General features: G+C 51.2%; 1 protein-coding gene across 1 annotated transcript in view; it reads left to right on the top strand.

Moving 5' to 3' along the window:
• Positions 1 to 14,133, top strand: part of LOC138070851 (IQ motif and SEC7 domain-containing protein 2) — a 76,820-nt gene extending 62,687 nt beyond the window's left edge. Inside the window, exons 6-15 of the mRNA XM_068962135.1 lie at positions 938 to 1,099; positions 1,761 to 1,883; positions 2,856 to 3,022; positions 5,798 to 5,937; positions 6,713 to 6,838; positions 8,623 to 8,722; positions 9,282 to 9,443; positions 10,979 to 11,152; positions 11,640 to 11,689; positions 12,289 to 14,133. Coding sequence (XP_068818236.1) covers positions 938 to 1,099; positions 1,761 to 1,883; positions 2,856 to 3,022; positions 5,798 to 5,937; positions 6,713 to 6,838; positions 8,623 to 8,722; positions 9,282 to 9,443; positions 10,979 to 11,152; positions 11,640 to 11,689; positions 12,289 to 13,254 — 2,170 coding nt within the window. The 3' untranslated portion in view covers positions 13,255 to 14,133. The remainder of the gene's footprint in view (positions 1 to 937; positions 1,100 to 1,760; positions 1,884 to 2,855; positions 3,023 to 5,797; positions 5,938 to 6,712; positions 6,839 to 8,622; positions 8,723 to 9,281; positions 9,444 to 10,978; positions 11,153 to 11,639; positions 11,690 to 12,288) is intronic.
• The last annotated feature ends 2,743 nt before the right edge of the window (positions 14,134 to 16,876 follow it).

The following is a 16,876-nucleotide window of genomic DNA, read 5'->3' as shown; positions in this document are numbered from 1 at the left end:
GTCCCTTCCTTGGGCTTCAGTGTCTCTATCAATTAACTAGCAGTATAAGGATGTTTGAGGTGTTGGGGGTAGGGTGCTGTGCTGGACTAGTCAGTGACCAGAACTGAGTTCTTTCTAGGTGCCTGGTCTTGGGCCAGGTGCTTAGCAGTGGAATGCGAGTGTGACATTTGATTAGAAAACAAATGCCTTACATCTTTATAGCCTATTAAACATGGCTATCTGTATTTAGTTTTCATGATAACTCAGCAAGGTGGGTAGTTGTGTCCCTATTTTATAGAGAAGGAACTGAGGCTTGGAGAACTAAAGGGAATTGTTCCAATTCATACGTGGTAAGTAATGGATCTGAGACTCCATCTGTGGCACCAAAGTCTCCCAAATTCTAGCCTCATGAGGTCCTAAGGCTCTGGGGTTCTGAATATGGGATAGCTCAGACCCAGATATGGAAAGTAGGGAGCAACTGATCTATAGAAACACTCACAGAGGCTTGGTGGTGCCTCCTGAGTGGGATGTGGAAAAAGTAATCTTTTGACTACTTTCCTACTCCGAGGGTCTGTGACTCAGAGAGAAGGACTTAGCCTGGAACTCAGGCCTTCTCCCAGGACTCCTCAGTGCCTGTGGAGAATATTAAAGCTCCTGGCACAGAACAGGCTCTCATGAGATCTTAATTTTCTTTCAACTGTAATGTGGCTCCAGTGAAGGAGGAAGTTGAGTTGAAGATACCTTGGAATTTTTGAAGCTTTGTGAAATGGGAAAGTGGCTTCTTTCCCTTGGGCCTCAGTTTTCTTATGTGTCCCATGAAGTGAGTGGACCACATGAAGGGAGTGGACCTTCTTGGCTCTTTGAGGCCATGGTTGGGCCCAAAATTAGCTCAAGATACAGGGCAGGGGACAGAGTTCCAGGAGGATTGTCATCTCATCTTCCTCCCCTCTTTCTGCAGGAAGCCAGAGAAGGGTATCCAGTATCTGATTGAGCGGGGCTTCCTGTCAGACACGCCGGTGGGAGTGGCTCACTTCATCCTGGAACGGAAAGGCCTGAGCCGGCAGATGATAGGGGAATTCCTAGGGAACCGGCAGAAGCAGTTCAACAGAGATGTGTTGGAGTGAGGACCCCAGGCTGGGGCAGACTAGGCCAGGGGTTCCTGGAAAAGGAGGGCAGGAGGGGGATAAACTTTGCAAAACAGGATGAATAGACCTTCCTGCTCCCATACCTCTCCACCCTAAAGAGATCTGATCTCTCTTGGCGAGGAGAGTCCTAACGTCTTCTGGGTGGCCCCAGGCAAGGCATGATTGTCCTATGACCTGCTTTGAGCCTCAGTTTTCCCATCCCTGATATCAGTGGGTTGATGGAACAGACCCTTAGCAACCATGTGCCTTGCCTGGATTTTCTGAGATGGGTTCCATTTCAAACATTCTATCCTCATTTGGGCTTCCCTGGTGGCTCAGCTGGTGAAGAATCTGCCTGCAATGTGGGAGACCTGGGTTCGATCCTTGGGTTGGGAAGATCCCCTGGAGAAGGGGACAACTACCCACTCCAGTATTCTGGCCTGGAGAATTCCATGGATATATAGTCCATGGGGTCGCAAAGAGTCAGACATGACTGAGTGACTTCCACTTTCATCCTCATAAGTACTTGCTTGGGCCACAGGTTCAGATTTTGGAAGTCTATCAGTGGGGGATTTGGTTCATTGGAGCAGGTCAGGGTGGGTCAGAGGTTCTTTGCAGAGGAATTGAGAGTGCCACACCCCCTTCTCTGCTCCTCAGCTGTGTGGTGGATGAAATGGACTTCTCCTCCATGGATTTGGATGACGCACTCCGGAAGTTCCAATCCCACATCCGGGTTCAGGGTGAGGCCCAGAAAGTGGAACGACTCATCGAAGCCTTCAGGTGTGCCCACTTCCCAGTACTAAAGCTGCCTTTCTCTGCTTTGGGGGCCAGTGTAGGATGGGTCTATGGGTCATCTCTCTGAGCCTCATACTTTCTGAACTAGAAACTGGAAATTATAAATCCTATATTGCAAGGCAGTTGGACGATCAGAGGTGATGTGCCTAAAGTATCCAGCTTAGCATCTGGGACATGGGCATCTAATAAGTGACAACAGCATCAGCAACAACAACTCATGTTCCCTAAGTGGATACCATACTCATCAGGTATTGATTGGGTTACTGAGCTGGACACTTTACATGATTATTTCAGTGAATATTCCCAACAACCTGGTGAAGTAGGTGCTTCTCTTATTATTCTCATTTTGCAGATGAGAAATCAGAAGTTTAGTGAGGCTGAGTAACTTGCCCAGAGTCATATGGTGAATAAGCAGTGGAACCAGAATTTCAACTCATGTGTCTGATTCCATGACCCATGCTCTTAACTATTATCTTCCTCCATGAATGCTGCAGGGACCAGGCATCAGACCTGGTTGTAAGCCCTGACTGTACCACTTTGGGATATTTAGAAGAGAAATAGAAGAGTTACTGGGAACTTGTTTTCTAACATGGGAGGATTTGCTTTGTAGTCAGAAAGATCTGGATTTTCACCCTGGTTTCACCATTTATCAGCTCTATTATCCTAGACACTGAAGGCTGCTTTGGGCTTCAGTCACTTCATCTGTAAAATGGGGCTGCAAAACTATGATGGGATTACAGGAGATGACATACATAAATCCCCTGGCAAAGCTCCATGAAAGGTAGCTGTTGTGATTTTTATATGCTAATCTTGAGGAAAGTCTGAAGAAAGAGGAGAGACCCGAAGTGTTTAAGAGTATGTCTTGGAGGAGAGAATTGGTGGTCCCAGATGGGAGGATGGTGGGTAGTTGGAAATTACTGGTGCCTGACCCTGGTCTTGACCCCTCCTGCCCTGCAGCCAGCGGTACTGTGTGTGTAACCCAGCCCTCGTGCGCCAGTTCCGGAATCCAGACACCATTTTCATCCTTGCTTTTGCCATCATCCTCCTCAATACTGACATGTACAGTCCCAGCGTCAAGGCTGAACGCAAGATGAAACTAGATGACTTCATCAAGAACCTGAGAGGTGACCCCAGAGCTTCCCATCAGCTTTTCCTGTCTTTCACCTGGGAAGGGAAAGTGGGCCAGGTGGCAGGGGTGGGAAGGAAGAGGGAGATCACATCTACTCCCTGAAAATTTAACCTCACTTTCTGCCAGGCTAGATGTTCCCACAGCATTTTCTTATTAAATCACTCAAATGGTCATTTGTCTGTCCATTCATTCCCACACTGAATATTGACTAAACAGGAGGTCCTGAATGGGAGGTAAAATCCATGACTTTTATGGAACTTACGCTAATTCACTCATCACTCCCTGTTCCCCTCCCTTGTTTGCCCGTAAAGACTTATTTATTTTAGGTGCCCTTTCCTCCACTCAGCATTCATTTATTCATTCATCAATCAGCCAGCCAGGCAGTTGACACTGAGTGCCTCATGTGTGCCAGTCCCTGTGATAGGTGCTAAGGACCATGGAGGGGCATCTGCCACAGTCCCTGCCCCAAGAGGGCTCCCAGTTTGTGCGCGAGAAACTGACTTGTAGTACCAGATACCCAGCACAAGATGGGAAACAAACTGTGATGTCAGACAGGCCAAAAGTATATTCAGAGCTCAGGGAAGAGGGATAATATGACCAAACAGTGATAGAGGAGGCCTACCTAGCAGTAAGAATAACAGGCACAGAGGTAGGAAAACAAAGTTGTTTGGAGAACAATCGAGAGGAGGCAGACAATCTAGTTAGGAAGGTCAGTTAGAACCAGTTTCCAGCGGCCTTGATGTGCCAGATGAAAGGTGTCCCCTTGACTTTTTTTTCTTGGTTTATTGTATTGATGTCAAGCCCTGCCTCTCACCAAAGAGCAGCCTACTAGAAATGGCACAGATGGTAGGATTATTTAAACAGAAACGAAAGAGGAAAGTATAATTGAGGAAAAACAAACAGACAAGACAGATTTGCTGACTGTTAGGGGTTTGCATCTTTGGTCTCTTAAGCTGTCTGATTGCTGAGGTAAAAAGGCGGTGTGACGAAGGCTGTTCATTTAGTACCTGGTGTCCAAGGAGGAGGCTTGGCATTTCCTAAGGAGAAAACATTTTCTTTAGCAGAAGATTTTTGTTAGAGGAGTGAGTGGGTTTTGCTCAGCAGACAATCAGAAGGATGGTAGACTTCAAAGGAGGAAGTTAGACAGACCAGAGGCCATCTGGAGCTCTCTGCCAGGATCTTGCCATTAGTCATTCATTCGTTCGTTCACTCATTTCATCCATTCTCCCTCTCCCCTCCTTGTCTGTGTGTATGTATATATGTGTGTATATGTATGTGTGTATACATATTTTATATGTGTACACATATATTGTATATGTACAATGTATTTATTTATATATGTACACATACTGTACATTACACATATATTGTATATGTGTATATCTTCACCCTCAAATTATTAAATAAATAAGCAAATGAGAATTCCTGTTCACTCCAAAAATTTTAGAAATATAGAAGTTATTAAAAATTTTAACATCCAAAATTCTGTCCCCTAGAGGCAACCAGGGTTGATATTTTGGTGTATTCTAGTCTTTCTTTCCTATGCACATGTAACTATGGGCTCCCCCAGTGGCTCAGTGGAAAAGAATCTGCCTGTAATGCAGGAGATTCAGGTTTGATCACTGATTTGGGAAGATCATCTGGAGAAGGAACTGGCAACACACTCCAGTATTCTTGCTTGGAGAACCCCACGGACAGAGGAACCTGGTGGGCTACAGTCCATGGGGTTGTGAAAGAATGAGACACAACTTAGAGAATTAACAGTAACAGCAACAACAATTCATGAAAATGGAATATTTCGCCATTTATTTGACTTAGTGACTAAACAGGGAGAAGGCAATGGCACCCCACTCCAGTACTCTTGCCTGGAAAATCCCATGGGTGGAGGAGCCTGGTAGGCTGCAGTCCATGGGGTCGCTAAGAGTCGGACACGACTGAGCGACTTCACTTTCACTTTTCACTTTCATGCACTGGAGAAGGAAATGGCAACCCACTCTGGTGTTCTTGCCTGGAGAATCCCAGGAACGGGGGAGCCTGGTGGGCTGCTGCCTATGGGGTCGCACAGAGTCGGACACGACTGAAGCGACTTAGCAGCAGTAGCAGCAGTGACTAAACAACGGCAACAAGTGTAACTATACAGTTAAGATCAGGTTGTACAAGCAATTTATTATCTTGCTTTTTTTTTCACTTGCTATAGGAATTTTCTTATGATTTTTTAAAATAAATATCAAATTTTTAACACCTATAAATTATTTTATGAAATGGATATATTCAGCTTTACTTCAGTATTCCTTGGCTGTTAGAACTTAGATTGTTTGAAAATTTTATCATAAGCTGCACTTATCCATATATCTTTGCACATATTTCTGAGTAATTCCTTACAGTGGGTTCCTAGAAGAGGAATCACTGAACAGTTAGGCTTGCCAAATTACCCTCCAAAACAGTTATGTTAGTATATATGCCTGCTTCCATGAACTCTTACTAACACTGGATATTATCATTTAACATTATTTTTGTTAGTTAGAAAGGCCAAAAAAAGTGTCATTGTTTTAATCACACTGTGCTCTGAGTTGTTAGACAAAATTCCCGTCCTGGGGAAGAAAGCAACTGACTCTGCTGGCCTGACCCTGGCCAAGGGACCAAGGGTGGCTGTTCCCTCCAGTCCTGGCCATCGTTAACGGCCCACGCCTGGGTATGGAGGGTTGTGGAGAATCCCTGCCACCCACTCCCCACATGTATACTATCTATTCCTGTGTATTCCTTCCACCAGGGGTTGACAACGGTGAAGACATCCCCCGAGACCTCCTAGTGGGCATTTACCAGCGCATCCAGGGACGCGAACTGCGGACCAACGATGACCATGTGTCCCAGGTGCAGGCTGTGGAACGCATGATTGTAGGCAAGAAACCGGTAAGTGCCTTGGGAGGCTGAAGAAGGGACAAGGTTGGGGAGGTGAGTCCACGCCCCTCTGAGCCCCAGGCTCCCCTCAACTGCTGAATGGAGTGGGTGGTGATGCATTCCTCAGGAGTGGTGGGGCAGCTTGAGTGGGATGCTCTGTGGGAATGGATCTGGCGCATGGCAAGGCACATCATGGATGCTGTGTAAATATTAAATGCTTCTCACCTCTGGTTTGGCTGGTCCATCCCAAGTGAGCAGTCAAGATAATAGTTAGCTGATGACCGAAGCCACAAACACACTCTAGTCTTTTAGTCAACAAACATTTACAGATGCCTTTCCACTGAGCCTAGCATTTCAGTTGGCACTGGGGATACAGGTACGAATAAGATATGGTCTCTGTCCTTGGAAGCGCAGACCAGAGTGGGGAGGTGTCAGACAAAAACTCAATACCTCCACCTTATAGTTAGGTTAATTTAGGGGGAAGCACATGGGAGGGAGAGGTCATTTTCAGCCCAGTGAGATTAGGAATGGCTTTTTGGAAAAGAGAACACTGGAACTGGGGTTTGGAGGAGTGGTAGAATGTGGCCATAGGGAGCTGAGCAAGGAAAGCATTCCAGACAGAGGGAGCTGCAGGGACAAAGATAAGCCTAGGCTTAGTTGCTTAGATTCCTTGTATCAGAGTGACAGTGATATATACCAGAAGTGAACTTACTCTTGCAGTTAATGTTAAGATGCCTGAAGCTGGTGGGCTGGCCTTGCGGACACCTATTTCTTCATGCCTATTTAGGTCCTATCTCTTCCTCACCGTCGACTGGTTTGCTGCTGCCAGCTCTATGAGGTGCCAGATCCAAACCGCCCACAGAGGCTAGGGTTGCATCAGCGGGAGGTCTTCCTCTTCAACGATCTCCTTGTGGTATGCGCATTGAGGGGAGGAGAAGGAGGGAAGTGGTGAGCTTGGACTCTGGGTGGGGTATAAACCATTAACATTGGTGGGTGGAGGTGTGGTGGGTAAGTAGCTCTGCCATGTGATCTGGGTGCCTCTGCCCCTCCTTTACTTCACCATTTGGAGGATCCATTTGGAGGTAGTAACAGCCACAGGCGGACAGAAAAGGTGAGGACCAAGGCAGATAACAGGCTTACAATCTGGGAAGTGGTAGAAAAAGTCCACGCCCACCTTAATAGCTCAGTAGGTTGGTGGTTGGGATGCTTGAAGTAATTCTTAAAACTGAGCTTATCACCAGTGTAGACATATGTCTTTTAGAACTGGGACTCTTAGGACTCTGCAGATGGGAAGGAAACTTCAGGGTCCTGTCCGACCTCTTATCCCAGGCAAGAGCCAGATTCCCGCATGGTCCTCTGCTTGCATGAGTGCGGCGGAGAAGGCTGCCTTCCTCCAAGGGAGCCAGTTTTCTGTTCGGACAGCTCTGACTGCTAGAATCTGTCTCCCAATGGGTTTCCTACAATAATCTTGACTCAACCCTTGGGATCCCAGAGAATGAGTGTTCTCCCCCTACTCTTAGACAGCTCCTCAGGGGTTTGAGGACAGTGACCTGTCCTCCCTTGATGTTCTCTCCTTTAGAGCAGGTCTCTCAGCCTCGGGACTATTGACATCTGGGGTGGATGTGGGATGCTCTGTGTGAGAGCTGTCCTGTGTGTTGTAGCATGTTTAGCGGCACCCCTGGTTTCTACGTACTAGATAGCAGTAGCACTCAAACTAAAAATGTCCTCTAGGGGGCAAAGTCACCTCTAGTTGAGAATTGCTGCTTTAGATGAAGCTCCTCCGGTGCCCTCTCTGAGGTTTTATTTCCTCTTTTGTGAAGTGGAGCTAATCCCCAGCTCAGGGTTGTCATGGGGGTGAAATAACACGTCAGATGTGGAGTAGCCTAACCCAGAGGAGGCCTCGCCCACATGGGTATTGAGTAAATGTTTCACCATCCATCGTGCACTGACACCTGTGGGTGCCCAGCCCCATACTAGGCACTGGGTTCCCAGAGATGAGGGAGACTCAGTCCTTGTTCTCTCACAATCCAAAGGGCTAAAAAGATGCTTTGCGTAAGTGTGTACCATAACCATCCTGAAATCAAATAATGTGCTTTTAAATGCCACTTGCAGATGGTCTGAGATGTTTCCAACTCATGTTAGCTGAGTCTAGAACACCCGAGTACTTGATAAAGACCTTGGGTTGTTGAGAAGAAGACTCATTAACTCTACACATTGGTTTATTGAAGATTTCCAATGTGCACTGGGTCTGGCCCAGGTGGGCAAGATAGACGAGAACCAGACTCCTCTTGGTGTTTCCAGTCCAGCAATCACACACTCATAGCACTTTCCTCAAGCCTAATGGCGAAAGGCACTGAACTAGCACTCTAGAAGCTCAGAAAATGGTGGGAGGGGGACTCTATGTGCGGTATTAGAAGAGGCTTCCTGGGGGGAGCAGCATTCAGTTAGCTCCTATAAAAATTGTGAATGCCTGTTGCACATCATGATTATATCAGGAACTTGCATTTTCCTCCCGTCTCCCCTGTTCTGCTCCACCAAGCTTCAGTTCTCCCCAACTTGTGGGTATGTGTGTTTGTGTGTATATGTCTGTTAGTGGTGGTATGGGGGGTATGGGGTAGGCAGTAACAAGCAATAGGTGCCATGGGAAATTCCCCACCCCAAACCCTGCCTCTTGTCTTTTTCCCACCCCTGCGAAAGGTCACCAAAATTTTCCAGAAGAAGAAGATCTTGGTGACATACAGTTTCCGTCAGTCCTTTCCCCTCGTGGAAATGCAGATGCAGCTCTTCCAGAATTCATGTGAGTCCCTTCTTGGATCCCAGCATCCCAAGAGTCTTTGCCATGGCCCTCATGCTCATCCTTCCTCCACACCAGCCTCCAGTTTGGGGAATCCTTTACAACAAGGCTGAGGTCTCCAAAGCACTTCCTTGGTCCCAGGATGGAAGGCAGGCCAGGGTGGAGTATGACTTGGGTCTGTGCCCTGGGGAGCTCATAATCTTGCAGAGAACTGCAGCATGTATGTTTTCTGATGGGCTTAAGTGATGGTGATCACGCCACACATTGAATGACTAAGCCAGAGGAGCTTTGATGGGTGGCTTCTGGGCAGCAGAAGCAATGTGAGTAGTGCCAGAGGGGTGAAGGAAGGGGTTCTAGAGAACAGCCAGAGTTCAGCCTGGCTTTCCATCCTGGGGCATAGGGAGTACCATGACTACCAGGAGTCTGGGGGCTTTGAAGCAAAGGGGGCCCACTGATGATGCTCATGCAGAGAAGAGGCGGGGTCAGAGATGGACATGAGAAAAATTATTTCACATATGAGCCACCTTGCCTCAGAGTTGCCTGACCTTCCCCTTCCCCACAGATTACCAGTTTGGGATCAAGTTGCTGTCTGCAGTACCTGGTGGGGAGCGCAAAGTCCTCATCATCTTCAATGCCCCCAGCCTCCAGGACCGGCTGCGCTTCACATCTGACCTCCGAGAATCCATCGCTGAGGTGCAGGAGATGGAGAAATACCGTGTGGAGTGTGAGTAACCCAGCCACATCTCCTTCCCCGACTCCTAATACATTGCCTTGCAGACACTAAGAATCTTATCTTCTGAGAAACTCAGAGTTGGGGGTTAGCTTGTCCAAACTTCCTACCCTCATTCCAGGAACCCTTCAGCCTCTGCTTGAATACCTTCAGTGACAAGAGGCTCATTACCTCTCAACCTCATTATTATTTCAAGCCCTAATTATGAGCCAGCACTTCCTTCTATTGAAAGGCAGCAGGGAGAAGAAGCAGGGTATTGGAGGTAGGACTCTAGTTTCAGATGCCAGGTATGCTACTTATTATCTGGGTAAACTGGGGAAAGGTACCTGACTCTCTGAGCCCCAGTTTCTTCATACATGAAATTGGGGTGGTGAAATCTTCACAGAGTTGTGAAGATTCAATGAGATAAGGCGGAGGATGTGTCCTACATGTTCACAGGACATGAGTGTTGAATATTGTTAGTGTCCAACTGATGTTACTCCCCTTCCCAGCCTCTCCTTTGCTCTCCCCACATTCTCGTTCCTGAACTGAGTCCTGATGACCCATCCTCCTGGCCTTCAGGGGCCACATCAAGTCATGCTGATCATATATAATAGAAAATAGTGATTGCATCTCATTCCTCCCAATGTCCTCTAAGTTCTTTTCTCCAGGTTAAGTAATATGGTGTTAATGAGAAAGGCAGGCAGATAGACAAACAGACAGAGAAAGAGATGTGGTGGACAGCTCCTCAGTGAGGCCTTCACAGTTCTGGGGTCTTCTGTTCTCTTCAGCAAGGCAAGGTCATTCATTCAGCTCACCAGATCCTTGAGACCCTGGGGACATTCAGAGAGAGGGTGAGCATGCCAGGAGGAGGGATGGGTGATCGACAGAAGTCTCCGTGACCTCCGCAGGGAGGTGGGAGTGTAAGGCCGGAGAACATGGATTCTGGACTCAGGCAGACCTGCTTCCAGAATGTCAGCAACCTCACTTCCAGACTTGCCCTGGGCAAGCTCTGTGACTTCTCGGATTCTCTGTGGCTGCTAATACGTACCTCTGAACTGGTATAAGGATTGAGAGGGATTGAGTAAGCATAGCACCCAGCACACGGCTGGCACATAATAGAGAATTTGATTTCCGTTGGTTTCCTACTCCTGTCCCTCCAGGAGCCCTCTGCTCTGGACCAAGGTATCTGAGAATGGAGTGGGCTCTGGGATGAGTGTCCTTCGCCATAGGCTCGAAGGGCCTTCCTGCCCCTCCTGGGAACACAGCAGCCACTGTAAAGCTCTGTTTTGAAAGGTGGGGGTGGTTTGGGAGACCAGACAGGGGAGGGAGAAGCAAGGGGAGAGGAGCCAGAGGAGATGGTGCGAGACGGGCTGGGCGCTGAAGCACTGAGGAGATGTAGCTGAGGCACGGCTGTCCAGGGGGCGAAGCAGGAGGCCTGAGGACAGAGCAGGTGAGGAAGGGGAAGGCCCATAGAGGCTGGGGTCAGTCAGCCGGCCTCTCACTCCTGTCCCTGACCTTTGCTCCCTGTCTCCCCCACCGCCACCCAGCGGAGCTGGAAAAGCAGAAAGGTATGATGCGGCCTAACACCTCACAGCCCGGAGGGGCCAAGGACTCGGTGAATGGCACACTGGCCCGAAGCAGCCTGGAGGACACTTATGGGGCAGGCGATGGGCTCAAACGGGGTGCACTCAGCAGTTCCCTGCGAGACCTCTCAGATGCAGGCAAGTCTCCTGGGGCCCCTGCCCTGGCTGGGGAGCTGTGGGACTGGGTGTCCTCTTCGCTTCCTATCACTGACTGCCAGCCTTCCTTGCACTCACCACACGTGCACGCATCCTGCCTTCATCCAGAGTCCTAGGTGCCATGCCACAGGGGACCTGGGAGCTGGGTCAGCACAGGCGGAGCCCAGGGTTTGGGCCAGGGAGTGCGAATGGGGCCACAGTCTCAGCCCTTCTCTTTCGCTGCTCCACCTCTCCTCTCTTTCCTCTTCTGTCTCTCAGGCACCACCTTTCCTCCTCCTCCATCTTTTCCTCCTCTCACTCCTCCTTCTCTACCTCTCCTCCTCCCGACCTCCCCCTCTCCAATGGGGGAAAGGGAAAAGGGGTGTCTGTCCCTGGGAGGGGCCCAGACCTGGTGCCCAGCTCTGGAGCCCAGCCAGGTGGGGAGGGGGGGTTGCTGCTCTGACGCTGGGCTCCTTGCTTGTGGGCGCAGGGAAGCGGGGGCGGCGTAACAGCGTGGGATCGCTGGACAGCACCATCGAAGTAAGTGCCAGCTCCTGCCCCACTCTCTGCATGAGCCCTGCCCTGCCACCCTGGCGCCCCAGAGGAGGAGGGGACCTGTTACTTTCCCCTCTTCCCTGCCGAGAACCCTGCGGCTGCCTCTCCCAGCCAACCACTCTCTCAATCTGTCCTCAACTCTGTCTGTCCTCACTCTGCCTGTCTCTCAGTCTGTCTTCCACTCTCCCGAGCCCCCTCTCAGCCCCAGGGCCGACTCCAAGCAGTGATGCTCTTGGAGTTGGGCCGAGAGAAGCTCTTACTTCCAAGTCCTGCTCTTTGAGCCTGACCAAGTCACTCTGTCTCTCTGGGCCTAACATGCTCCCTGCCTGCAAAATGGGGATGAGGAGGAGGTACTGCTAAATCTTCCTCTCCCAGCTGAAGCTCAGATGAGATAGTGGATGTGACAGCAGAGCTCTGCAAGCTGGGGGCGCTCCATGTACAAGTACAGGACTGTGACTTGGTTTCCATTATGCCATGGAGGGGGGTCCTGTCTCTCCAGCCCCCAGGGATCAGGGGGTTGGGGCTTAGGGTTGGGGGTTTAGGACATCTAGACCGGCCTGACTTCCACCCCTCCCCCCTTCCAGGGGTCTGTTATTAGCAGTCCACGCCCTCACCAGAGGATGCCACCTCCACCCCCACCCCCGCCGCCAGAGGAGTACAAGAGCCAGAGGCCCGTCTCCAACTCCTCATCCTTCCTGGGCTCCCTATTTGGAAGCAAGCGTGGCAAGGGGCCCTTCCAGATGCCACCGCCACCAACAGGCCAGGCCTCTGCCTCCTCTTCATCTGCTTCTTCCACCCACCACCACCACCACCACCACCACCACGGTCACAGCCACGGTGGCCTGGGGGTGCTGCCTGATGGGCAGTCCAAGCTCCAGGCCCTGCATGCCCAGTATTGCCAAGGACCAGGCCCGGCCCCGCCGCCCTACCTGCCACCCCAGCAACCCCCTCTCCCCCCACCACCTCAGCAGCCCCCGCCCCTGCCGCAGCTGGGCTCCATTCCACCACCTCCCGCTTCAGCTCCTCCTGTGGGGCCGCATCGCCACTTCCATGCCCATGGCCCAGTCCCAGGCCCCCAGCACTATACCTTGGGCCGGCCAGGCAGAGCTCCCAGACGGGGGGCCGGAGGACACCCTCAGTTTGCTCCACATGGCCGCCACCCCCTGCACCAGCCCACCTCCCCCTTGCCCCTGTACAGTCCTGCCCCCCAGCACCCTCCAGCCCACAAACAGGGCCCCAAGCACTTCATCTTCAGCCACCACCCACAGATGATGCCAGCAGCAGGGGCCACTGGGGGCCCTGGATCTCGGCCACCAGGGGGCTCCTACTCCCACCCCCACCACCCCCAGTCACCATTGTCACCGCACTCACCTATCCCACCCCACCCCTCCTACCCACCCCTGCCCCCACCCTCACCCCACACCCCACACTCGCCCCTGCCACCCACCTCCCCCCATGGCCCACTGCACGCCTCTGGGCCCCCCGGCACGGCCAACCCACCCACTGCAAACCCCAAGGCCAAGCCAAGCCGGATCAGCACCGTGGTCTGATGAATGGAGTGTGTGAGCTGGGGACTGGGAAGGTCTGGGGAATCTGCAAGAGAGAGACCTCTCTGCTTCCTCAGTTTTTCCAAAATATACATGCACATAGAAATGTCCTCCTCCTCACTTCTTCCCTGCCTCGGGACCCCTCTTCTAACCCCTAACAGTCTCCTTGGGGTTTCCTTCCAGAGTTGAGACTCTTTGCCACTTGCAGCCTGTATTCAGGGCTGGGCTCTTGAGCTCTGGGGAGTGGTGAGGACCTTTCAGAGATCCTCGTCCTCTTTTTCCCTCTCTTCACCCTCCCCCCTCCCTTTCCCCAGAGGTCTAGTTGGGTGGCCTCAGACCTCTGGGCCAGTGTGAGCTCCCCATCAGCTCTGGCTGGTAGGGAAGGGCAGGCGTTAAGAGCAATGAGGGTGAAGGCTTCCCCAGGGCACCTCTGGCCAAGTGGAGCTAGGAGGGGGCTCTGCAGTGTTGTGGCCAAACCCCAGCTGTCTCGGCCCTCTCTCTGACCTCAGGGCCTGGCCATACACTTCCAGGTGTCTCTCCACCTGCTGGAGGATGTGGGGTGTCAGTGCACTCGGTGAGTGGGCCCCCATATATGCTGGTCCCCAGGTGGGGCAGTGCTTCCTCTTTGTAGCTGATCTCTGCTCTCTGTCTAGTGGGCCCCAGCCCAGACCTCTTCAGCTTCAGGACCTTGCCTTTCCTTGCAATGTTCTTATCCTGATCAAAGTCCAGACAGGTTTGGGGCGGGGGGGCTGAGGTCTGGGATGAGAAGGGCGCAGCCCTCCCTCACCCATATTGCATGCCCCCCATTCCCTCACACCTACCCCACCTACAGCTGAAGACAGTGCACTTTACAGATACTGCCCACACACACCCCGCTGGGGCAGGGCACCCAGCGTCAGCCCTGGGGAGAGGGGCTCCCAGAGGGCCACCATGAGCCCGAGATGTCCTTCCTGAGGCAGACACTGAAGCCATCAGAGTGGGGGCTGGGAGCCAGGATGCCTGAGTCCTTCTGTCCGTCAAACTCTCTGCTGCCCCTCCAGCCCCTTTACAGCCCTGTTTATTTATTATAAATATATTTTTTACAAGCCCCAGCTCCTCTTCTTGCCCCGCATATCCAGCTCCTTTCTCAGCTCCTGCCTCCCTCTCCCCTCTCCATCATGGGCTGCAGTACAAACAGACAGACAGACCCTGGCTGTATGAAGGGCCAGGGACCCCGGGGTTTGGGGGTGGGGGAGGGCAGCAGTGGGAGGGGCTGTATGGAGAGGACCTGGGGTTTAGGCATTGTCTTTTCTCCTCCTTGTATATAAGAATGTATATTTGATGCCTCATAAAAGACCTTGTGCTCACCTCCCGCCTCTGCCTCCTACTTGTGCCCCCTCCCCCATGGTGGAGCCCCTGGGAGAGAGGCCTTAGCCCAGGGAGGTGAGGCGCTGATGGTAAAAGCTCAGACAACTGGGTGGGTGAGAGGCTTTGGTTGGATGGGAGGTGGGGGCTGAGGGAGGTTTTCCTGTTTGTTTCATTAACAGTTTGCATAATGGAGTGGCAAGGGTCTGGGCTTTAGAGTTGATCCAGTTCAAATCCTGGGGCTTTCCCTTCCTAGTGCACTTGGGAAAGGCAACTTCTCTGAGTCTCGGTTTCCTCAGTTGAAAACTTGGGGTGATAAGCCATTGCCACATGGGGTTGTGATGACAGCGTGAGGTAATGAGTGTCCAGCAGCCGGCATAGAGTAGGTGCTCAGCAAGTTAGTTCTCTTCCCTTCCTTTCACAGGTTGGATACTTCCTCTATGCCCGTGGCATCTATTCTCACCCTTCCTGGGACTGGCCTGGCTTTGCCCTGGAGCCCTCCCCGCTTCTCTACCGCGGGCTGCATTTCTGTCCTTGAGGGTGTGGGTGGAGGGTTACCTGGGCCAGGAAGCCAAGGCTAGATGCATTCATTATAAGAACTCTGTGTATGTACTTGGGATGTTAGATGACAAATAGCAGGGCTCCCTTTAGTTTACTGAGGAGGGGTCAGGCCCAGAGAAGGGGAGGGTCTTTCCCAAGTCCAGATGGAGGATCCTGATTTCTAGTCCAGGCTCTTTTCCAGCCCCCAAAGCTGCGTCCCTATGAAATGGACATGTTTCCACCACCACTGATCATGTCCTGGGCTCAGCAGAGCCTAGGAGGAATGGGGGATGCTGGCTCTTGGTTAGGGTCAGCAGGGTCCCTGGAAGCAGCAATCAGTAAATATTTGGGGGACTTTCTTAGAGTGTAAAATGGTCACTAAGAGGGAGCAGTTTGGATGACCCCACATTTTTTTTTGAGGCCTTATTTCCTCCACCTTATGGATGGCCCCACTCTTAAGCAGCTGGGATCAATGTCTTTGTTTTCTTCCTCACATGCACATTTAAACAAAAGCAGCAGCTGGAGCCATGTGAGCATTTGGTCCAGAATCAAATCCAATCAGACTTTTTTTGTTTCTTTGGTGGACCAGGCTGAACTACCTTTGATTGTTCCCACTTCTCCCACCTTCAGCTTGATGCTTGTTTTCGTCTTCCCAAAGCTCAGCTTTTAGCAGTCAGTCAGACTTGACTGCAGAGAAGGTGATGGCATCCCACTCCAGTACTCTTGCCTGGAAAATCCCATGGATGCGGGAGCCTGGTAGGCTGCAGTCCATGGGGTCGCTAAGAGTCGGACACCACTGAGCGACTTCACTTTCACTTTAAATTTTCATGCATTGGGGAAGGAAATGGCAAACCACTCCAGTGTTCTTGCCTGGAGAATCCCAGGGACAGGGGAGCCTGGTGGGCTGCTGTCTATGCAGTCACACAGAGTCGGAGACGACTGAAACGATTTAGCAGCAGCAGCAGACTTGACTGTTGCCTTTGATGAAATAGGGACAATAATCTTGCAGGGCAATTGTTAATAGGTGGGAGTGAAATGCCTTCCCCTTGCCAGACACACAGTCAGCTGTTCTCGGCTGCCTATGGAGAAAAGTGCAAACCCCTTGCCTTGACTTTGGAACGATCTCTGTAATCCAGTCATTTCTCATCTACACTTTGGTCATCCACTCACCATTTCCTGAAAAGACCTGTATGTAATTTCCAAACTCAGTATTTTACCTGTGCCTTCTCCCTGAAAGATGTACTCCCCCCACATACCTGATGGTTTTCTCACTCTTAAGAGATGGTCTTAAAGAACCCATGCCTCACAAAGTGTGCCCTTGATCACATTCTCTGGGATCCCTCACATCAGTATCTATCTTCCCCACTAGACCATAACTGGCACAGGCGTGACGCTGATCTGAATCACCTCTGTCCAGAGCATTGACCAGCACAGTGCTTGGCATAGCACAGATGACACTAAACTTTCTGTTGAATTGAATGAATAGTGCTTTCTAAGCTAAATCTTAAAGTATCTTTGCATTGGTTGATTTACTGATTGATGCGGCCTGCAAGCTTTCAGGCCCCTCTGGAGCCTCCTCGTGCTTCTCTGAGCTCTCTCCTATCTTCTCCTCCTCCTCCCTTCATCCCTGCAGTCCCAGAACTGGGCTGTCCCTGCCCCACCCTCGCCCTCTCCCTGGAAGCTCACCATCCAGACGTTGGCTCCTCACCTCCCTATTTCCCTGAGGACCTGAAGACAAGGA

This window comes from Capricornis sumatraensis, chromosome X (assembly GCF_032405125.1).
Source record: "Capricornis sumatraensis isolate serow.1 chromosome X, serow.2, whole genome shotgun sequence".
Lineage (NCBI taxonomy): Eukaryota > Metazoa > Chordata > Mammalia > Artiodactyla > Bovidae > Capricornis > Capricornis sumatraensis.
Note: the sequence above shows the minus strand (reverse complement) of the source record. Positions and strands in the feature narration are given on the sequence as shown.